Source organism: Lycorma delicatula, chromosome 2 (genome assembly GCF_047948215.1).
Source record: "Lycorma delicatula isolate Av1 chromosome 2, ASM4794821v1, whole genome shotgun sequence".
NCBI lineage: Eukaryota > Metazoa > Arthropoda > Insecta > Hemiptera > Fulgoridae > Lycorma > Lycorma delicatula.
Genome location: NC_134456.1, coordinates 17073325 through 17097809, shown reverse-complemented (window position 1 = coordinate 17097809; position 24485 = coordinate 17073325). Strand labels below are relative to the sequence as shown.

General features: G+C 32.3%; 1 protein-coding gene across 1 annotated transcript in view; it reads left to right on the top strand.

Annotated features, from left to right (window-relative positions):
• LOC142320508 (uncharacterized) overlaps positions 1-12423 on the top strand; it is a 525465-nt gene extending 513042 nt beyond the window's left edge. The window contains exons 31-33 of the mRNA XM_075358371.1: positions 1386-1563; positions 10094-10208; positions 11489-12423. Coding sequence (XP_075214486.1) covers positions 1386-1563; positions 10094-10208; positions 11489-11803 — 608 coding nt within the window. The 3' untranslated portion in view covers positions 11804-12423. The remainder of the gene's footprint in view (positions 1-1385; positions 1564-10093; positions 10209-11488) is intronic.
• The last annotated feature ends 12062 nt before the right edge of the window (positions 12424-24485 follow it).

The following is a 24485-nucleotide window of genomic DNA, read 5'->3' as shown; positions in this document are numbered from 1 at the left end:
AATTGCTAACATGTACAGGAACCAAACAGCAACAATAACAATTGAAGAACATAAGAAAGAAGCCCTAATAAGAAAGGGAGTCCGACAAGGATGTTCCCTATCTCCGTTACTTTTTAATCTTTACATGGAACTAGCAGTTAATGATGTTAAAGAACAATTTAGATTCGGAGTAACAGTACAAGGTGAAAAGATAAAGATACTACGATTTGCTGATGATATAGTAATTCTAGCCGAGAGTAAAAAGGATTTAGAAGAAACAATGAACGGCATAGATGAAGTCCTACGCAAGAACTATCGCATGAAAATAAACAAGAACAAAACAAAAGTAATGAAATGTAGTAGAAATAACAAAGATGGACCGCTGAATGTGAAAATAGGAGGAGAAAAGATTATGGAGGTAGAAGAATTTTGTTATTTGGGAAGTAAAATTACTAAAGATGGACGAAGCAGGAGCGATATAAAATGCCGAATAGCACAAGCTAAACGAGCCTTCAGTAAGAAATATAATTTGTTTACATCAAAAATTAATTTAAATGTCAGGAAAAGATTTTTGAAAGTGTATGTTTGGAGTGTCGCTTTATATGGAAGTGAAACTTGGACAATCGGAGTATCTGAGAAGAAAAGATTAGAAGCTTTTGAAATGTGGTGCTATAGAAGAATGTTAAAAATCAGATGGGTGGATAAAGTGACAAATGAAGAGGTATTGCGGCAAATAGATGAAGAAAGAAGCATTTGGAAAAATATAGTTAAAAGAAGAGACAGACTTATAGGCCACATATTAAGGCATCCTGGAATAGTCGCTTTAATATTGGAAGGACAGGTAGAAGGGAAAAATTGTGTAGGTAGGCCACGTTTGGAGTATGTAAAACAAATTGTTGGGGATGTAGGATGTAGAGGATATACTGAAATGAAACGACTAGCACTAGATAGGGAATCTTGGAGTGCTGCATCAAACCAGTCAAATGACTGAAGACAAAAAAAAAAAAAGATAAATTAATAAAGTTGTTTTATTACAAAAACTTTAAAAAGTGTATTTTCCAACAAAACCTTTTTAAGTTTTACCCCGTTTTTCTTAAAACTTAAGTAAGACAGAGATCTGAGACCACTTTTATTCAATTTTTTAGATCAAAATCCATAAGTAAGCACAAAATTTATCCCTCAATTTGCACCCCAAGAATTTTAGTAGTTTAATTTCTCAGAGAGAGGAGAAAGAAGGGCTAAATGTTTGGCGAGCTGAAACTTGCTAATGAACTGTGTTCTGAGCTTTGTTTGTATGAACTTTTTTTCTAATTTTTGGTTGTAGAATCATCTTTAACAAAATTATTGTTATACAGTTATTTTATTTTATACTTTCAAATAATGAAAATAATTATTTTGTGTTTAAGGTGCACCTGGTAGCTGTTTACAAAAGTTTTCAACAATGCCCTTCCTATTTTGTAATCCAAATAATGTATGCCACTATTCAAGTAGAAATGATTACAGTTATTGGTTGAGTACACCAGAGCCTATGCCGATGCATATGAGACCGATACCAGCTGATGAATTAAGCAGATACATTTCTAGGTATGTTTATAATTACCCAGATTATATTTAGAAATAGAAAATTAAGGTTACAAAAAGTTTTTCAACTTATATTTATAATGGTATAACTTTTTAAATATTTGTTTTATCTTCAAAGAAGTACTCTAATTTATTCACCTTTCCTAGATTTGGGCAATTTCATTCAGGGGTGAGAGTTTATAATTTTAATTTTTTGTGATTAATAATTTTCCTTGTAAGCAGTAGTTTACCAAGGGAAAACCCCTGATAACAAGAACTGTATTACTTTTCTGACAAAGTTGGAAAAATTTGTTGGCTCTACACTCTTACTATGTACTATACTTTTATCACACATAATTTCATTTTTGTATTTTTTTTTGTCTTTTCTATAATTGCAAATCTTGCTTTGAACAGGAATTTCAAGTTTAGACGTAAAAAAAGTCTACATGGCAAGATTAGCAGAGTTTTCTTCTTTGTAGTAAAATCACAAACCAACTGCACATTGTATTGTCACAGTTAAGAAACCATAAGTTGTGTTTTTACAATTCAAATGTTTTTTCAAATCTTTTACTAAAGACATTGTATCACTACCAGATAATGATGTTTGTTTTTTGTCTTCAAACTGAACCTTTTTTTCAGTCATCCTGAATGTTTAAAAAAGCTTTAAGCACATTTGACCTAATAAGCTTCACTTTTTTGGGTTTATTGAAGATTTACAAATTCATTATTATTACTGGATTATTGTAACATTACTGTCAATGTGGGATGATAAAACTTACAATTTGTTAACTGCTTATTATTTGCTCAGTTATTCTGCTTTTATGTCATAGATCACAAAATAAATTTGGCAGTATTATGAAGCAGACAAAGTTTTCTGTTGGATTTTTATAATATGAATTAATTGGAATGTCAGTCTTTTTTAGAAGGATGTCATAACTTTGTATTGATAATGTATACTGTGTCCTCTGGATATTTATTTGCTAAAAAAATTAACTTATCTCCCAATGCAGTTACCATTTACAGCTACACATTTCTTCCAAGGTGAACTATTTTTCTCAATCCATTAATGAAGATTGCTAGCAGTTTTTTCTTGATCTACTAGGAACCTTTCCTTGAAGGTCTTTGTCCTTCAGTTCATTATATGTACCAAAATAAATACTTTTAATATCCATCTTTAAATATGATAAGAAGTTATAATTGGAAGCCGTCAAATTAAAAATTATGATTTGAGGTCATAATTGGTGAATATGGAGGTTATGAGATTAGGTTCAAATTTCAACTTCACAAGAGCCTCTTCAGATGCACATGACCTTAACACTTGAAAACACACGTGACCTTAATGCAACATAACGCTTTTATGACCAAACATTAACATGTTGTAAATATATCAGCTCCATGGATTGTTGAACATAAAACACACATCTCCTAAGATGTTTTAATTTTTCTATGTATTGTACAGAATTTAAAATCAACATTCTAGGTAGTCTGTTATGAATAGACGTTTGAAGTCCTAGAACACATTTTCTTGAAGAGGATTGTGTTTTGAATTTTTTTTATTGCGACTAACCATAGTGCTAATATCCCATGCGCTGCCGTTTTTCTTTTGTTTTGTGAATAATCACCCAGTTTTCATCTCCTGTCAATACATAGAAAAGGAAGTAATTTCCGTTGTCACAATAAAATTTCAGAAGCCAGAAGTTGGTTTATTTTATGGAAGCTAGTTATGCAATAATGTGTTCTGCTCATTCTTTTGTTATAACTACCTATTTTGAAAGGAGTATATAATTTTTTAATTTCATTTATTCATACCATATCACAAATAATTAAAATTTTATCAAAAAATTGTCTTTTTCAATATTTTTATTAATTCTTTCATATTTTTTTTAATATATGTTGATTTCCACTCTTGAAAACAGAGTTGCATTCATCAGATTAAAATAAAATAAACAAAATAGGCTTTGTCACTTTATATATGAATGGATAAGCACTGGCAATGATATGTTTTTTGAATATTAAGACAAATCAGACAATTATATATGAAAAATTAAAGTACCATGGTCTTTTAAAGGATGTTTATTTTCCCCATGGTCCTTGCTTCTGCAGCTTTTCTTCCCACTACACACACATCTGCAGAACCTTTGACACCATACACTTGCACGATACTACAAACACTACACAAATTACACCATATACCCATAGCAACACAACTCGATTTGTTGCAACACCTTACGAAATGCAACCATAACCCGAAGTGGAAACTGTTGTGCCAATGGGTGGATGGCTCATTCTCTGGGCCACCAGGGTGAACCCAGTTGTATACAGCCCTAGTTCCTGTATGTGTAAACTCTGCTGGAGTGGTCTATTATATTGCCGGTACTTGTGGGAACCTTATGTCAATCCCAAAAATATTCCTTCAGTGGTTTTTGGTCCACTTAAAAAGCCAAAAAACCTGGGAGTTACAAGAGAAGACTTTGACCGACTTTGTCAGCTGAAGATTTATCTAATGATGAGGAAACAAACATTATACAGAGGTGAAATTTTTCTATGTAAGGTTTCTTGCAGTGAGATACAGCAAGGAAGGTAAATTGTATGGTAGGTGGAGACAGCAGCGCCTGGTTTTGGATGTGCTGCCATCCTGTTATAGACCGCTGGTGATGATCGACACCATGCCAATGATGCTTGAGCACATGCTGTTGCAGAGGCTGACCAGAGTTAAGGATATAGGGAGACTTTTGGATAGACAATTTGGTTTGTGTAGAGGAAGATCTGCTTTGGACACTATGTTGGAAGTTGTTGGTATGGCAAGGAGAATCATTGGAGGGAGGAAGATCTGCATGTTCATGGCGCTTGACGTTCGCAACACATCTAACTGTGTGATCAATGATGCCATTAGAACTGCACTAGAGAGCATGAGAGTTCTCCATATCTGAGAAGGATAATTCTTTCCTATCACAGTGAGTGCAAATTGATCTATGAAGTGTAGGTCGTAGTGGTCGAATGTTGCATAGATAGAGGAGTTCCACAAGGGTCGATCCTTGGGCTGGCCCTTTGGAATATAATGTATGATGGTGTATTTCGCACTCCTCTACTGCCGGGCATTACTCTCGTAGGTTACGCAGATGACTTGGTCCTTGTGGTGGAGTTGAGTACCCTGAGTCCATCGCACAGATACAAGACTCATACACAACAATCAAAACCTGGATGGCTGGAGTCAGGTTAACTTTGGCACCAGTTAAGATGGAAATTGTAGTGATGGATACAACAACCAAGCGAAGGCTAACATTGAAGATGGTGCTTGAGAGCCAAAGGAGAGTTTCAAGCACCGAGATAAAATATCTTAGAATAAGATGCGTTTCGGCACCCACATCTTGAAGGCCAACTCGAAGGCTGAAAAAGTGATGCGTCTGGTTGCCAGATTACTGCCGAACTGTTGGGGACCAAGGAGGCTGCTGTCTGAAGTGATATACTTCATGTTACTTTCTGGTGCCAAGGTATGGGGAAGGGGTCACAAGATACGGCGTATACAGGGGTGTTTTCGAATCAATACACAGAAGCAGCTGCCTTCGTATTACAGCTGCATATCGGACAGTTTCTCAAGAGGCACAGGAAGTGTTGGCAGGAATATTACCTGTTGGTCTGGAGATCACCTGCAGGAAGAAGATTACAGAGTTTGTCTGGGAGGAGTCTTGCAGAGGTAGAAGAAGGGATAGTCAGAGGGTGTGGGGGCAGACAGGCACATGGCTGAGAGCCTAGAGGGGTTCCCTGTACATGTGGGGGTCACCTGGGTGTGATGAGGTCAGGGCACTCTGCTCCTGCATCCGATTGTGACCATGAAGTAAGTATGCTGAAATGTTTGTCTATGTGATTGGATGTGACTTATTTTTTGATGTGATGTGTGGAGTGTGCGGTGTGAAGTATGTATTCTGAGTGATGTTTGGATGTCACGGAGTATCTTGTGAGATTCTAGTCTGATATCTTGTGGGTGTTAGGTCGGTGTCTGTTGACTGTGGTGTCTGAATGTGTGTGAGGGTGTATTACCCCCTTCCTGAAGTAATGCACACCAGCTGTGTCAGGAAGGGTGGGTAGCCAGAGGGGAGGTTTAGTCGGTAGTGCGCAGGAACACGTGTGCATTTAATAAAATCTTGTGGAACCTGTTAGCGAGCCCGACACTGCCTAGGTGCTTGTAAATGGGGTTTCCCCACCTATTAAAAAAAAAAAAGAAGGAAATTGTATGGTAATCTGCATAAAAACTGTTTGGGTCTTGCAACTCTTTGGTAAAGTTTCTCCTTTCCTGATAAATAAGTACTTTTTACCTGCTTGGTGTTCTCCAAAATCGATTAAAAAGCTAAGAAGTGGCACCCTGCTTATTGAAATGAATAATAAAGAACATGTTGGAAACTGGCAACATTTAAATATATAGGGAAGGATAGAGTGGTAGGGGAATCCCATAAGATGCTGTATTTCAGCAAGGGAGTGATCTCTTTGTTAGTTGATTTGGCTGATAAAGAGTTACCTGAAGTGACAAAATTGTTGTCACCGCAGTCAGCCACGACAGTGCACAGAATTATGAGAAAGGAGAACAGTGTTGATGTAGCAAGATATTTGTTAGTTGTAACTTTCTCAAGTCAGACTGCTCCCAAAAAAATAAATGTAGGTTACCTTTCTATCTGTGTACGACCAAATTACCTAATAATAAATGTAGGTTAACTTGTTATCTGTGTGCGACAATATAAACCTAACCCTAAAAGCAACTTCCAGTGTCAGGGTTTGGTCATAACAAAGATGGTTGCACAAAGGAACAGGTTTGTGTGTGTTGCAGCTGTACAGGACACAATGACATCACATGCGCTGAAGAAGAAAAATGTGCATATAGTAAAGGTCTACACTCAGCAAGAATTTACAATTTACAAAGAAGAGAAAGGTGTTTTGAAGATTTGTACTGAACAGAAAGTTCCCTTTCCTGTGGCTCATCGGGAATACAGAAAGTCCCTCAACATGAGGAATCCTGTACAACCTGTATTCTAACAATATACAAAAAGAGGATAAATGCGAATCTTGTAAAGAACTGACCAAATTGATAGAAGCTTTATCAGGACAAGTGAAGTCCATCATAGCTGCAATTACACCATTGAACACTAGCAAGAAGGTAACTTCTGCTATAAAGACCAATACTGGTTTACCAAAAACCACTTCAGTAGGTAAACCACCATAGAAGGTTCTTGCTGTACTGATTACACAGCAGACTACCAAGATCCTTGTGAAAGGATCTATTAAAATAACATCTCCTGGTACAGCATTTCCGTCTAACCAGGCTTCTGAATCCCCACCACCACCTTAAGGTCTCTACGAGGATATGGTGGGAGATAAAGTGTCTGAAGAAGTAAATCACTTCCAAAAGGTATTAAATCCAAAAAGAAAAACCAGTGTTTGATAAGTAATCTGCACGCAGAGATTTTATATAAAACAGGAAAAAAGTGATTCCTATGGCTACAAATATTATTCAGTTGAATGCTTGCGGTCTCTGTTCTCACCATGAAGATTTGGTTTGCTTGGCATTTCTCCTGTCAACACCCCATTTGGTCGCCCTAAAGCATAAGACCGAATGTCTGTGCCACAAATGGCAACTGAGCCTCGAAACAATTTAGTGACCAGTGTCCTAAATAGCTCCTAGAGCTTACCTATTAGCATGAGCGGACTAAGCGCGGTGCCATACACCATTGGCTTACATGTCCCAACTGCTCACTTGTCATATATTTACTAAAATGGGTAGGCACCCCATCAACTACTAGAACTATATATGACATCCATAAATTAAAATTTATTTTGTCAAGACAGGAATTCGCTGCCATGCCTAGGTCGCTGAATGCCAGCAAGTACCTTGCGCTTGGAGACCTAACTGGCTGGTGGTCAGCCATATATCTCAAGGTTAGCTTCCCACAGCAGTGCATTAGGATTCTTTCCCTTAAGTTAACTACTGATGTCAGTTGAACATAGCAACTGCATCAAGGAACTCACACAAGGTCCGGCAATGCAAGGCAAGGTCTCGCCACATTGACTCACCACTTGTGAGTGGCCAATTTTCCCGTTGACCTCTAAGTTCCAGGGTGGCCCAGTGGCCCCCCAAGAGCAGGGCAGTCAAACATCAGGTGTTTATTTGACTGGACCTCCCAGAAGACACACAGCTCATCAGCTGCCAGACTGAACCGTAACAGATATTGGTTCAAATTAACATGATTGGTGAGCACCTGGGATCCTGTTGCCCTTAAAAATGAACTCGAGGCATACCTTCTCCCCAGATCCCGTTTAAACTTGTACAGGGACCTTCCCTTAGTCGTGGTGTCCCATTCCAGCTGCCATGCTTCCATCGTGAGGCTCTGCAGCTTCTTCCGCAGGCAGGAGATGGGCAACTGAACAAAATTTAGATCTGGTGCATTGTGATCACCGTTCTGTTCCGGTACTGGCCTGACCCAAAACCACAATCCAAATACCTCAGCCTCCCGGCCTCTTCACAATCTCAACATGGCTGCCTGAACTTTCACCACTAAATTAATTGGGAGAGCCTTTCCCAATACGGTGGTAGCCTCATAGGAGGTTGTTTTAAAAATACTAGTGCATACAATTAAGGCTCTGTGCTGGGCACTCCTTAAATTTTGAACAAGTGCTCTATTCATATCCAACCTATGCACCCAAACGGGTGCTGTGTAAGAGATCATGCTTTCGAAGACACCTCGGTACAGCATGTACATTTGACAGCCAGACAACCCACAGTCCTTCCGAGCAAACCTATTTGTCACTGTGAGGATATTGAAATCCTACTAAAGGAAGAAAATCCTTTATTACTCTGTCTGCAGGAGACTCACCTTCATCCACAGGATAATGTATCCTTTTGCAATTATGTCTGCAGGAGATCCAGCTATCAAACTGAGGGTAGAGGATGTGAATGTGTGACTGTTTTCCAGAAGGAAATCGTGTTAGTAGCGCATATTCCGCTAGTGACAAATATTCTTGCAGTCTCATTGAAGATATTGGTGCCATTTAAAATCAATATCTACTACTTATATTTCACTAAATTCTGATATCAGTGAGGATGATTTGTCCAGCCTGTTTTCATAGATTCCTTTACCTTGCCTAATAATTGGCGATTTCAATGCCTGTTACTATTCATTGGGCTCATCACCATGTTCTTACCAAGGCAGTACAGTTGTTCGACTGAGGCAGAACCTAGATCTCTGCTTATTGAATGATGGATCATACACAATTGTATCATCTTCATCAGGTACATTTTTGTGCATTGATCTGTCCTTATGTTCAGCAACCCTACCCCCATGTCTTACCTGGCGTGTCTCCAAAAATTTATTTTGAAGTGATCATATTCTGGTTATTACCTCAATCAGTAACAGTGATTTACCTCAGAGTCAGCCACACAAGTGGGTGGTTCAGAAAGTTGTCTGGATTGGATACAAGGATTTCTTTGGCCAATATGACAAGAGTGGTATGTAGTGCTACTTGCCAGATTTATACACCAAATTCTCAATAGTGCAAAAGAATTCATCACTTTAATATCTGAAAACCCAATACAGCCTGCTGTTCCTTGGTGGGATGAAGACTGCAGACATGTACTAAGGGATCAGCGCAGGGCTTTACGTATATTCAATCGAAGACCTATGACTGAATTGCTCTGCGCCTTCCGCAATGAAAAGGCTGTTTGCCGTTTATTGTTTTGGTGAACTAAACAAAAATTTTGGCTGAATTATGTCAATCATAAAAAAAAACACAAATCCAGTTATGTTACAAGGAAAATTTTATAATATATTATTATAAATAGTCTGAATCCTGATGCTACAGTTCATATGGACGTATCTAAAAACGTTAGTTCTGTTGGTTGTGCTTTTGTGGTCGGCAAGCTTTATGTGCAGTCTGTTATCTCTATAATGACTTCAGTATAGCAAAACTGTGAACTTCTGCTTGATCCCCAGCCATATTGAATTTCAGGCAATGAGAGCACTGATTTGCAGCAAAAGAGGCATTTTTGCAGCCTCCTTTCACTAATTGCATTGTTTCAAATGATCTTGTCTGTTTTCTGAAGAGCACGGTTGGTGATGAGTGGCAGAATGTTCAAAAGAATGCCATTTAACTTTCAAACTACCATAATTCAGTAAATTTTAGTCATACAGAATCAAACAAAAAATCAAATTAAAAGCCCTACAAGTATTATTCATAACAGTTTTTTAATCTGAGGCTGTTTTAAAAAGATATTTGTGAAAATGTGACTTTTAAAATTGTTAAACCGGGGTTAGTACATCAAAGGGTGGTAATTCTGTTTTAATTGTAGCCATTCCAAAATAGGTTTTGTTAGGAATATGATTTAGTTTTCAGAAAAAAAAAGCTATATTACGTGAAAATACATTAATGTAAAACCTTTTCTAATATTTATAATAAAATCAAAATAATACTATAAAATTTTTTTTAATTCTATGTATTTATAAAATTTATTTTTAATATAGATAATTTTCTCATTTCATGTTATTCATTCTTTTGATTTAAATCTGTTTAGATGTTCTGTGTGTGAAGCTCCTACAAGAGTTATCGCAATTCATAGTCAGTCTATGGCAATTCCAGATTGTCCACCAAACTGGGAAGAACTTTGGATAGGTTTCTCATTTATTATGGTAAGTTGTGCTACTGATTTTATTAATATACTAGCCAGTCAGGGGTCATTTTGCTCCCCCGACCATAGCTAGGGGGCTTCACCCCCTGGACTTCTGGGGCTAACACCAGGGCTCCCCATGGCTGCCCAAAGTTATGAGGCCAACCCCACAGCTGCTTTAATTGCCATACCTGTCTGCTCAGGAACTCAATCCCTGAACCGCTTGCAGAGCTTGCTTCACTTGCCATTCTCATCTAGCCAGAGCTCTCTGCCCCCTGAACCACACAGAGTCCATTACCCTCATGAGAGCGAAAAAAAAACTGAAAAATAATAATTAAAGAATTCAGGCTTTATAGAAAGCTGAAAAAGAAACTAAATATTAACAAAGACAAAATAGTAGCAATTATGATAACTAGATACAGTATATATAGTTTTACTTGATGAGAAAAACTCTATAATGTATTTCTGTTGCTTCCTATCGATTGTTCAATTCCTGTAAATAGATAGAAATTTTCCGTTTTCAGTCATGCATGAATTCAAAAAAATTGTCTTGTATTAGCAGTCTCTATACATAATTTTGAATTAATTCATCCAACTTCTTTTGGTGCATCTCATCAGTAGTAGAAACTGGTCAACCATTCAATATTCACTTCTCTAGCTTTTGATGCTTAAAATTTGATTGCCCACCAACTTACAGTATTTTGATCAACAGCAGGACTATTATGTTATTAATGAACAGTCTTAATTGTTGCATGATGTTTGTGTGTTTTAGGTTGATCTTTTAATTAGCCAGATTATTGTTTGAGGAAATATTTTTTAGTGTAGTAATTATATGTTTTATAATATGTATTAATTGCTAAGAACACACACTAATATTCTTTCCTCCTGATGAATTCTGTTCCATATGATTAGCTTTTTGGCATCAGTATGAAGCAGCTACATTGCATCTAAAGTAAAAAAGTAAATCGTGCTGTTGGCTCATTTTCTTAATATAGTATATTGAAACAAACAAGCAGCTGTTTAAGAACAATAATCACAGCATCATCTTGAATTTTACTGCATAAAAAAAGTTAAAGGTGAAATTTTAATTGTATAAATCATTATACAATTATATATTTTTATAGTGTTATGTATATATATATTATTATTATTATTATTTATTATTATTATACTGTATAATAACAATGTATACAGTACAATGTACTGTATAACAGTGTATACTACATTGTTATACATCTTTCTTTTTTGTATAGTACTTTGAATAAGCTTATAATGTTTTCTATAATCTTTCATCTCTTATAGCATACAGATGCAGGAGCTGAAGGAGGTGGGCAATCGCTTGTAAGTCCTGGATCATGCTTAGAAGACTTCCGGCCTAATCCTTTCATTGAATGTCACGGAGAAGGACGTTGTAATTACTTTACTACAGCATATTCATACTGGTTAGCTACAATTGAAGAACGTGAGATGTTCAGAAAACCAAAACAACAAACATTAAAAGCTGGACAATTAAAGAGTAGAATAAGTAGATGTGCTGTATGTATTCGTAAGAAAACGAGTGACGGTTACAATCCACGCCCTTCTACATATACGTATCGTGGTTATAATTTTATTTAAATTAAATTGGTAGATGGTATTTAATGATCTATTATTAATCGAAATGACTCATAGACTGTGTGATTTTGTATATATTTATAATAATTTTATGTTTATAATTGTTACTAGTAATATAACATAAGAAATTGAAATAAAAAGAAAATTATTTTTAAAGAAATGTATGTGATTGTAGAAATGAATTGTGATGATGTTTCTATTTCTTTTCCAATGCACGAAATTAGTTCCAAAACATTCTAAAAAAAAATTACATAAATAAATATTTTTTTGTTCTTGCATAAAAATTTTGGTTAAAATGGATTTATGTAAGAGGCAATGATAAACAGTAGCTGGATTATTTTGTAATCACAGTTATAAAATCAGGATTCTTAATTACCTAAAACTTAAGTGTTATATAAACTTCAGAGATCAAATCAGTTTGTTCAGAGTAATTTTAAAATTTATTGCTTAGACTTGGATGTAAATATTGCAGAGTAAAGAAAATTTTATATTTTTTTCAAGGTGTAGAGATATTAATAAAAAATTCTTTGTCTCTATTATACTAGTTTGGAACACTGACAGAGAGGTACGGAAACCTCTGTTTTCTATATTCAAAAATTAAAAAAAGAAAAAACATATATATACACATATATACACACACTATGTATTTTTTTTCCACATTGACTCTGGAATGTATCTCCTTTTTTACTATTTTTTTTCTCTTTATAGAAATAATTTATATATATATATTATAAATATATATTTGCATTTTGTACTTTTCCTTTTCTACTTTTGTATTAATTAATTAGATTTTTAAGTTAATTTTAAATACTTTTGTTGTATATTTTTTATACTAGTCAAAAATAATTTTAATTTATTATTAAATTTAAATTAAATGGTGCTTATCAATGAAAAATTCTGAAATAGAATAAAACATATTTGAATCAGTATATATTTACAGAATTTATGATTTTTTAAATTATATTTTTATTTAAAATTGTAAATGATAAATTTTAGTTTTGAATATTTGCAATCATAAAATAATTTTTTTTACTAAATGAATTTATTGCTATTTTATGATTATAATTTAATGTTTTTTTTTTTTTTAACATTTGATTTATTTGTATAAAATTTATATTGTTATAATTATTATTGTTATTAACTGTAAAATAATTGTATTTTTGAATTGTAAATATGGTTTTTAGACCATTGCTTTTGAATATTGTGCCATTATAAAATGATTAATTAATTATTATCTTTATATTAATTTAATTGAATAGAACACTGCCATAATGTTGTTCATATGTTGTTTTATATAATTTAATTCAGTTTCTGCCTGTAGTATTTAAAATACAATAATAATAAATGTATATAATGTCTTTACTTTTATAATTTTTTTTATTGACTGTTTTCATTTATTAAAATTAGAAAATCCATTTCATAACTTTAATAGTTAAAAATTTATATTCACAGTAAACACCATTAATTTTCTCTTTCCAGCATTAAACTATATACCTGCACAGTGTACTATAAGGGAAAGTTTGATAATCGGGTCAAATTTTGCAAGTCTAGGTTTTCCTGCATGCATCTTAACATTTTATAACCTCCTCTAAGCAAAAAACAAAATATTAGCAATGAAAAATTCTGATAGGATATATATATATATATATATTCATATGCATTTATGTTGGCCTGTTTTTATTTCATATCTCCAGACTGAACTGAAAAATTTGGATGAAGTTTGACATGATGATGATGATTTATATATAAGGGGCATTAATGGATTTAATTTAATTTCAATTAATTATCTCAAAATTTTATTCAAACAGAAGAAAAAAATTTTATTTTATTCAATATCTCAGGTTAAACAAACATTTGCTTGCCCAGTAATGACAAATGAAGTGTCATTTGTTAAAGAAGCAAATTTTGGAAAGGAAAAAAAGAATAAGCAATCAGTCTAAAATGAATAGCCTAAAAATTTCATCAATGGGATTATGAATCAAAATACGTATTTAGATATTTTAAAAACAAAATTATTATATATAATTAATAAAATAACATTGTAGGAAACCATTATAATTTTTCAACAAGGTCAAGATCTAAAGCATACAGCGAAATCAGTCATGAATTGATTTAACAATCAGGATTTTAGTCTGGTAACCACAAGGCTTAAATCAGTCTTATAAAAATTTTGTGGTCACATTTAAAAAGTTACCTTTTATATTGTGCCACTAACATCAATTAACATTTTTTGTAAGATAATCAGTGAGCAATAAGAAAAAAAATCAGCAAGAATATACAATAAAATTAATCAAAAATATGCTAAAGCAAATCCACAAAGTTATTAAGAAATATGCTTATTAATAATTTTCTTCCCAAGTAACTGTCCGTCAAGAGCATAGCACTGAGTGGCCAGAGTTAATAGATGAGTTGTTTAATCTTATGGATTTTACTGGAAAATTTATACAACTTTTTATTTTTACTGGGTATTTTAAAATTGTTTTCATGTTTATTTAGTTCAAATATTAAAGAAGTATTTAGTGGGTATTTTAACCAATGTGTAATAAATAAATAATATAAGCAACATGAAGAAGTTCATGTTATCAAGATGTATTTTTCTACAACTAAAATCATCGAAAGAAATAACTTTGGGTTACTGATATTCATGTCATTAATTTTATTCTTATGATTTGTGATATGAACATGACCCGGACATTAGATTTTTAATTACTTTTTTTGGTGAAATTTTAAAATCATTTAACATGCAAAATGCAAAAAAAAGCAATTCACTACACATTGTCATACATTAAGCCAATATTACATATTGTAGTTCTGTTCATTAGAAAAACAGCTTTAATTGATCATTATAATGATCAATTAACATGTGTTTATATAAAATATGTATTGTGTTGATAAGGCAGAAATAAAAAATGACAACAGTAAGATTTTTCATGTCTCATTAATTAAATTATTTTAACGTATGTTAGTTTTAAAAATGTTCACCAGTATTCAACTTTAATTTTCTGATCTCATACATAGCATACTAAAGAGAAAAGTATTTTATGTGTTGTTTATTGCATTTTGGTTTATAATAATCAACCAAAGAAGAAATCTGTAAAGAAAAAAATAACTGTGAAGAAGCAATAATATATAGCCTTTTATTATTGAAAGTAAAACCAGCTTGTAGCTGCTTGAATTTTTAATTTAAAGAATTAAATTGTGACAATGCTTTGCAGATATGCAGTTTCTACTGAGTAGCAGAGTAACAAAGCCAGTTTGGTAAGCAATAATTTTGCAGTAGCACAGATCAAGAACCACATTCCCTACTCAACTATTTATTTTACATATACTTTAATATTTAATTGTTCAAACAAACCACAAACAAAAAAAGCAAAAAGATAAAATAAAAATTACAATCCAAAAAAGAGATAACCCAAGAGGTTCTAACGGGTCTGCACTGAAAGAAGAAATTTAATAAAGGAGGTAGCATTTATTAACATCTAGATAGATGCTAATAGAAGATAAATGGAAATTTGCAATTGCTTAATCAGCAGTACAGACAAACATTTTAGATTTAGCTAATATTGATGGTCAATAATTATTTCAACACAAAAAAATAAAATAAAATAATTTGTATTTAATTTAATAGATTTCTTTTTATTTAACATAGGAATGATTTAAAAAATAATTTTTAATAAAATTTTACAAGAACTATTAAAATGTGCACTACATTTAAATTGAAGCTTTGCCTCAAGTCAAGCTTTCATTCTTTCATTTCTATTGATGCCTTTTATAATGTAGTTTTTGAAATTTTTTTAAATTTAATCTGTTGCGTTGATTAATAATTTTCGGTGGTATTACGATTATTATTGCACACAGTATTTTTTACAAGTGCCTAAAGAAAAATGTGGTGCGTTGTATTTAATGAAGTTTAATTTCTGATTATGAAAAATTTTGTGGCTGTTATTCTTCTAAATGAACCCTAGATGATAATATTCCTAGATTCTAATATTCACCTAGATGATCATCAAAAAATTCTTTCTAAACTATTATGGTTTCATGCAATTTGTGTTTCAAGTCTTGTATTTTTGCAGTTGAAGTATTTCAAGGTCTGAAAGAGCAATTGATTTAGATATGATTTCTAAAGTAATGTACTTCTACAAGGGAAAATAATTTTTTCCAATTTTTAAAAAATATATTATAAATATATTTCTTTCTTTTTCTGTTATGAAAAAGCGAGCAAGAACACCTTTGGCCATTAACCCGGTGGAAATTATTAGTGTATGAAAAGATGTCATGCCTGGATGAGATTTAAACCCAGGACCTCCACGCAAGAAATGCCGGAAGCTACCTACTTAGTCCCGAAGGTCGGCATAAGTAAATTAAATGTACATTTTAAATATATTATTTAAAGATTAAAGTAATATTGTTAAAGGAAAAAAATTCTTTTAATTGTATTTTAAATAAATTGTTGGAAGTTTTTAAATGGTTCAGTGATTTATTAAAAGTGGTAACAGAAACAAATTTCTCTTAAACTTTCCCTTTCTCTTCAACTGAAATACTGAGTTGAATATGAAAAGTTCTGTTGTCTGGTTTGGTGGAGTTATTTATTGTTATTTTTTAAGAATAAATGATTATTCTTTTTTGCATTATTGGTAAATATAAACACAAGGGAAACTTCTAAATATCGCTCTAGAGCGCTGTTTCTGAATTGGTGGTCCACAGAAAAATTTTAGTGGTCCGCGAACTTCCTTTATATTTATTGAATAGTTTTACAATCTTCAAATGCATTATTACTCACTTTTTAATGACAATAATAATGCATACAACTGAGAAAATCGAGCTCATGCTTACCGTACAACTGCGGTTTACATTAGGCAACATTGTCTGTCAGTTGTATGAAATTGGTGTTTTTACTGTTTACTGAGTTTTAAACAGTTAAATTTGTTCTGTGGTATAGCTTTATGAAAATGTTAAATTTGTTTTTTTGCTAGACATAAAAAATAAGAAGTATGTATTGTTTATTTAATAACTGGCATTAATTTTTTGATATATTTCAGACGCTTAAAACTGAGCAATGAAAAGAAAAAATGTATTACAAACTTTTTTCAAAAACCGATTACTAGCAGCAGTAATGCTTCGAATATTAGTAATTCTGGAAAAGATTCACCACAAACCAAAACAGAGTGCACACCTTTTATTGGAGCCTGAGAGTGGTGGGGCCGCAGCGTCGCTGTGGTGGGAGAACTGCACAGTTGGAGTGACACTGTACCAGTGCGTATGTATACTGTGATCCAGCTAACATCTGAGCTGCTACCGTGTTTGTCCACCGATATTAAATTACGCATATATGTGTTAACAATATATACAGTGAAAAAGAAGATTGCAGTGTTAATAGAACATAGTCTATTCTATTATCATCATAAGAATTGATGATAATCAATTCATGATGATAATCATGATAAACTATGATCATATTATCATAGTTATACATATTATCATCATAAGAATTGAGAAATTGGAGTATTTACCTGGTTTAAAACATTAGTTGAGCAACAAATTAACAATATTTGGCATCGAATTTGAACAATAAAACCATGGAGAAAGTGGATGGGAATAGTCTTCTAGAATTCAGTCATTATTCGTTAAATATTTTAAGTTTTACCACCGTTTTGGTAATGCTTCTAAATGAGATGAAATAGCCTGACCGGGATTCGAACCCAGGACCTCTAAATGAAAGGTCAAGATTTTACCACTCATGCATGGAGCCTGGCCAATAATTTTAAGATTTAAAATTTTCACACAAAATTTTGTATCACCTCTTTTCCTCCTAATTGGATTTTTGAAAATGGTGAAACACTTGTCAAATTGTTTTAAGGTTTTAAATACCACTTATCATGACTGTAACACCTTCAGTTCTTGAGATATAGAACTTTTATAAAAAAAATTTTTCCACTGCCTTTTTCATCACCTTTGAGACGTAGGTTTTCAAAATCTTTCCTTATTGGGTATCCATTTTATAAAAGCGCTGACCATCTAAAATTTCTCTTTCTTTTTTTTTTCTATTGTATAATACAAATATAAAATTCATAGTTCATAAACAAATTACTCTGTACTAATAATTTTTTTCTGATTTATGTTTCTTCCAGAAATGGTTAAGATGGCATAAGACGAACGATTAGGATTGTGATATAGTTCTAATAAATATCAATAAAATATCTTCATTCATCAGTAGTAGGTGGTAGTTAGGTAGGTAGCAGGCAGAAGATAGAAGATGAAGAATCCTCTGTTTTGCCAACCTTTGAAATATTTGTTAATTGACAACACTGTAAGACAATAAAGAAGCTTCATTCATCAATAGCAGGCAGTAATTACATAGGTAGTAGGCAGGAACTAGATGACGGACCCACCGGGTTGGTCTAGTAGTGAACGCATCTTCCCAAATCAGCTGATTTGGAAGTCGAGAGTTCCAGCATTCAAATCCTAGTAAAGTCAGTTATTTTTATACAGATTTGAATACTAGATCGTTGATACCGGTGTTCTTTGGTGGTTGGATTTCAATTAACCACACATCTCAGGAATGGTTGAACTGAGACTGTACAAGACTATACTTCATTTACACTCATACATATCAATCTCATTCATCCTCTGAAGTATTATCTGAACGGTAATTACCGGAGGCTAAACAGGAAAAAGAACAAAAGGAAGATGATGAATCTGCAGTTTTGCCAACCTTTGAAATATTTGTTAATTGACAACATTATGAGACAAAAGGAAGTTTCCCACAGTGAAAACATAAATTCCAAGGTGGCCGACACTGAGTATGTAGTGCCTAGTTGGTGCACCCTTGAGGTTATGTTACCGTGACACTAGTGCCTCGTTAGGTTAGAACTGAACTAGAAGAAGACACTAGCAGCGGTATGCAGGGTACACTTAATATATATATAAAATTCATTGCTGATAAAAAAATTATACTAATAATTTTTTTCCTGATTTATTTTTTCTTCCAGACCCCTGATATTGACAAATATTCTTATTTAATATTTCATATTGATATAAAAAAAAATTATTTTTAAACAATTTTTACAAAATGTAAAAACTAATAGAGTAATGTGTAAATGTAAATAGTCTAAAAATTTATAAAAAAATATCACTGAAGATTAGGCCTGAAAATGATATGATAAAGTAAAAAAGTAAAGGTAGGAGTGTTTCTCTAATTCTACAGACGAGTAGAATTACCTATGAAGATAAACTCAGTCTATTGATATTTTCATTCACCAAGACCAAGTAAAGAATAAAAAAAGAGCAAATAACACACTTCCATTCTTATATGTGCTCAATGCTGCAAAAACCTAGTTTTTATTTCATGTGTTTGGTGTCAAGAAAGAAGACGGTTAATGCTGACAATTAAGAAGAAAAGTAGAAGACCCTATAAGACATTAACTGCATCAGAGATTTGTTTAACATAGAAACCCTGACCTGTCCTTTCCTATTCTGACTAGGACCAGGTTCAAGTTCTGACCCAACGTGACCTTAGATAATATTTAGTCAGCACTAATATACCACGTTTTATTACGGGAACCTAAGGCATGGGTAACTTGGGCAGAGATAGGGGTGAATTGAACATTTGATCAGCATAAGGAGATGTCGAATTTTGGTGGGATTTAGCTAATAGGTGTTGAGGAGTAGTAGGGAGTGGAGTACATAAAACAACTTTCTGATATAGTTAATGTACTTGTAGGATTTGCTGATTTTCAACTGACCCGTCGGTATTAAACAAGCGCCAGTTGCCTTGATTACAGCTCTGTATGTCCTAATTTCACTTTTATATGTTGGTTTCAAGTCTGCATTTTTATAGAATAACAATGTAACAAACCAGGTCTGTGCTGAAATAATTGCTCATCAATAAGCATCCCCTTTTGATCAAAGCTGACAATTTTCAATAATATGTTACTGATGTACAAAAGTCAGTCTTCTTCGTGTTCTTGACTCTGAACAGTTATTTATCCACTTTACTCTTTATACAGTTCTCTACTTTTGAACAGAAGTTGATAGTTTCACTTACCAACAGTCTAGTGATATACTGAAGTTTAAGAGAATCAGTAAGTAAATGGAAAATATTATCGCTTACCCTTATCCCAATATATATATACATTATAGATCCCAATCTATACAATAATACACTTCTAATTAAAAAAAAACAAGAATTATACATAAAAATAATCACTCAAAAAAAAGGTCATACTCCAAGAGTATTGTGTAACATTTTTCTTATTTTCTTTTTTGTCATTTACATTTCTTCTGGCATTGTTTTAATCACATTTACTTCACTTATGTTACGTTGCAGCCAATAAATTTTACTCTTTTGAATTACTCTAAGATTTTCTATTTTGTTTTACTCTCATTATTACTTTTTCATTTTTCTCTTTGTCTATCAATGTAATCATCTTCAATATCCTCCATACTTAAATAAATTAAAAAGTTATGATGTACCTTCAGATTTGTCCTTTCATTTTGGTACACCATAAATAACATAAAGAAGTACACTCAAACATAAAAATGTACTAAAGGGTTCAATCTTAGTACATTATAACTGTTTCTTTTTATTAAATACTACCTTTTTTGATTTCGTTTTACATCTGCAAATTTCTGTACTGTTTTATTTATTAAATTCTTCCTTATTTTAAGAAGATATTTCATTAATTCTGTTTTTCTAACATTAATCTTTTTCATTCATTAGTCTTCTAACTTTGAAATCGCAATTTCAAGATTGTACAGACTACTTGCTAATTGCCAGAGATGCACTGGTACCAGAATGTTGTTCTGGTGTTATTTAAACATTAAGAATTCATTATTAATCATATCTCTTAATGAAAGATACTTCTTTTAATAGTGTGTAACAATAAAACACAGCTATTGCTATTAATGAGCAAGCTCTGTGTCAGTGACCTGTTAGTTCACGTTTAGCAGACAGAAAGTGGTATCTAAAAATATGACTTAGAAAACATCAGAATGCAAGCAATACCTGAACAAGACAAGCAAAAACAAACACTTTGTAGGATACCAATTCATTTGCTAAGGTTTGCAGCTATATGATACTGATACTCTATGATTTGATGCAAAATTAGACAATTTTAATGAATAAATTATTTTATGTGTAAAATAAGATATTTACAAAAAAAAAATTGATTATTTAAAGAAAGATGTATAACAGATGAGTAATTTTAAAAGCAATAAAAGAAAAAAATAATCAGAAAATTAATTCAATCAGAGGAGGTGTTTAACAACATAAATACCTAATATAAGTTGGATTTCAATGAGGACGGATCACCAGAAATGTAAAAGTTTGCAGCAGAAGCTTACTGAAAGAATAAAATATAGCAATGATAGTGAAAATAAGAAGTTTCAAAGAAAAAAAATTATTTTTAACAATATTACTAAACAAACCTAATCTGAAAAAGTCTATTTTTCATTTTAGAAGTTTGCAATTGTAAAAAAGAGTAAACAATACTACACAGTCTAACTGGCACAGTATCATTAAGGATAAACCATCCACCTCCACAACATAGCCACATAAAGGGAAACTATTACTAACAAAAGTTTCCCCAGTCACATGCATTGGACTCCTAATTTAGTATTGCTAGATTGAACCCCCTGCCACTAGCACATTTAATGTCCGAAAGTAAATATACAGAACTCTACTGTTTTTATAAATTCAAAATTAATATATCAATAAACCATAGCACATATACACAAAATGATTTATTTAACATGGTAATTCTTTTTCAAAGGGCTAAAATTTAGAGTAATAATTTTTTAAAACTGTAAATCTGATGCTAACTGAACACACTCCACTATGGTAAATAGTGTACAGGAAGTTTTATGTACCATAATTTTAAAGTTTATGTACCATAATTTTTTTATGCTCTTATCTGATATTTATATGAAATGATGAATCACTTGTGTGTGTGTGTGTGTGTGTGTATATTTAAAAAACTTAATAATTCCATTCACTATTTAAACCATCTTTGTTAGATGTTATGTTAGATGATGCATCTAACAGATGCATAAAAGTTTTAAAAACCCAGTGTATATTTAGTATATTTGGTTTGATTTGTCATATTAAAATAATTATTCTTAAATTACAGTCTTATTACATTAATTATTCTTTAATTTTAATTGTAATAAAGTCTGTTTTAACTAAGAATTTAATTAGCATTAATGTTTTTTCATACTACAAACTTCAACTATCATTAAGTGTAACTTTGTTGATGCTTACAGAATAAATAAATATCTGTTTACTGGTGAGATATTAAATAAGTAATACAGCAACATTAATAGTATGTTAATTAATACTAATTATTACTAGAATGTAATATAGAAAATTTTGATTGCTAGCAATTTAATTCATCTAACAACCCTAAAATCAGCAGGCTATACACCACAAGTGAAAAATAACAATGCTGTTAATGAAATGGGCAATCTGACATAAGCAAATAACACCTGAATATAATATACCTAAGCTGAAAAATTGTTGCTCATTCCATATAATGCCCAACAATACTATAGTAAGAAGTGAAAAGGTTTCCAGTTTGTTTCCCAACATACCAATGTTTCTTATTTTAGCTTGGTAATAACAAAAAAAAATTTTGGTTAGCTACAGGGAAAGTTTTCAAAAAGCAGTTACATTGACTCATACAGCAGTTTATTTTAATAAAATCGGTTTTAGGTTAAGCAGTGTCAATTAAATATATTCATACTAATAGTTTTTAATTGAAATTGTTACTTTTAAAACATGACTTTTTTATAAATATGACCTATAAAAATATAATTAAATAGTTTAAAAAGGTCAAATAAAATATTATCTGTTAAACAGTAACAATTATATTCAGCATATTAATGTATAACCATATGCCCAACCAACACAACAAACAGTTTGAAAAGACATTCAATTCTACAAGTGTTACCTTCATTCTGTTCACCATATGGACTGACTGTTCAATGAAAATCATCTTTCTCAGAGAAAACAGCATACTTGAAGTGGATGGGTCAAATACCACAATCATCAATATTCACGGACCAACAAAGTTATAGCAAAAATTATGTTATTACTCCTTTCGGTCATGAATATCTTACACTTACCATACAGTAACAGATGACATATAATTCCTCAAAAGAAACATAATGAAATCATTAAACCTTAAATGCGTAAAATTTTAGTACAAATATCTGTTACAGTAATTATAATAACAAAATAAGCAACATTTTTTTAATGTAAAAAGAAAATAAACAAAAGAAGTTAAAATTTTTTGGTTCTTTAATTGAAGTGTTTATAACCAGTATAGCATTCCAATTAAAACCTTTTTTAATTTTCCCATTTTAAATGTGTTGTAATAGGCAGCAGTTCACGTGGTATAGAAAATTCAACAAAACCTGTGGATTTTAATGAAAAATAAATTTACTTATTACTAACATGTAACATGAGAATTGTACACAAAAACAATAAAACCTTAAGTACAGATGTTATCAAGTAGTAAACGCATCACATCACATGTTTCAAGACTTTGAACAGATATTCAAAATATCCTCAATACCTTACTGTGTTAGCAATCTTTACTAATCAAAGAATCATTCATTTGACTATGAATTAGTCAGATATACTTTTTTTTTACCTGCGGGACCACCGGTAGGTACTGCTTCAGAGGATGAGATGAATGACAATTTTTGTAGTGTATGATAATGCCATGCCTAACCGGGATTTAAACCCGGGGTACCTCCGGATGAAAGGCCGAGACGCTACCACTGGCGCCACGGAATCCGGTTAGTCAGACATTTGGGGACCTTACATGATCAATAATACTATCAATACTCTCTCCATCAATATAGGTTCAATACCTGCTATACATTACGACAATAATACTGAGAATATCTTTAATCAGCACTTTCTGTAATAGTGCTCTGTTTAATGTTGGTTTGCGATCACGGATGATAAAACTAAAGCGTGTTTAGCGATAATAATAGCACTAAACGATCAATTAAACGTAAACGTTGGTTAAAGACTGGCTAAAAAGGCGGGAAGAATATTCTCACATTCGTTTATTGAGTGAAATTCCAGTAACAAATTAAAGTGGAAGACTACCGCATATTTTCTTACGAATGAATGAAAACACTTTTAACAAGTTAGTTGTTCTTTTTGCCCCAATATTATCTCGTAATGAGACAGTTATGAGAAACCGTTTAGGCATACATGAAAGATTAGCATTGACATTAGAATACCTTGCTACTGGAAGTTGCTTCAAAGATTTAAAATTGTTAGCCACTATCTCACCATCATCTGTAACTTCAACAATCCTAGACATGCGAATATTAATTTATGTAAAACAAAGCTGCATGAAGGTTAGTCATACAAATGAAAAGATAAAATATATGAAATAAATCAATTTATATTGTAAATAAGATTAAAAAAAATATTTTTTATGCAAGTTTATGATTGTAGTTTTGTGTATAATTAATAAAAACAAATTTCAATTAAAAAAAAATTAACTGTCCTCAGTAAACGAGAAAAATAAAACAGTATTATTTTCATCTTGCACTGCGCTGCCGGTGAGGGAAAAGGGAAAAAGACTAACAACGCTAGATGTTGCTGCAGATGTGAACACCAAGTAGTTTGATACGTCATTGGTGGTGGCGGCTCGTTAATTTTTAC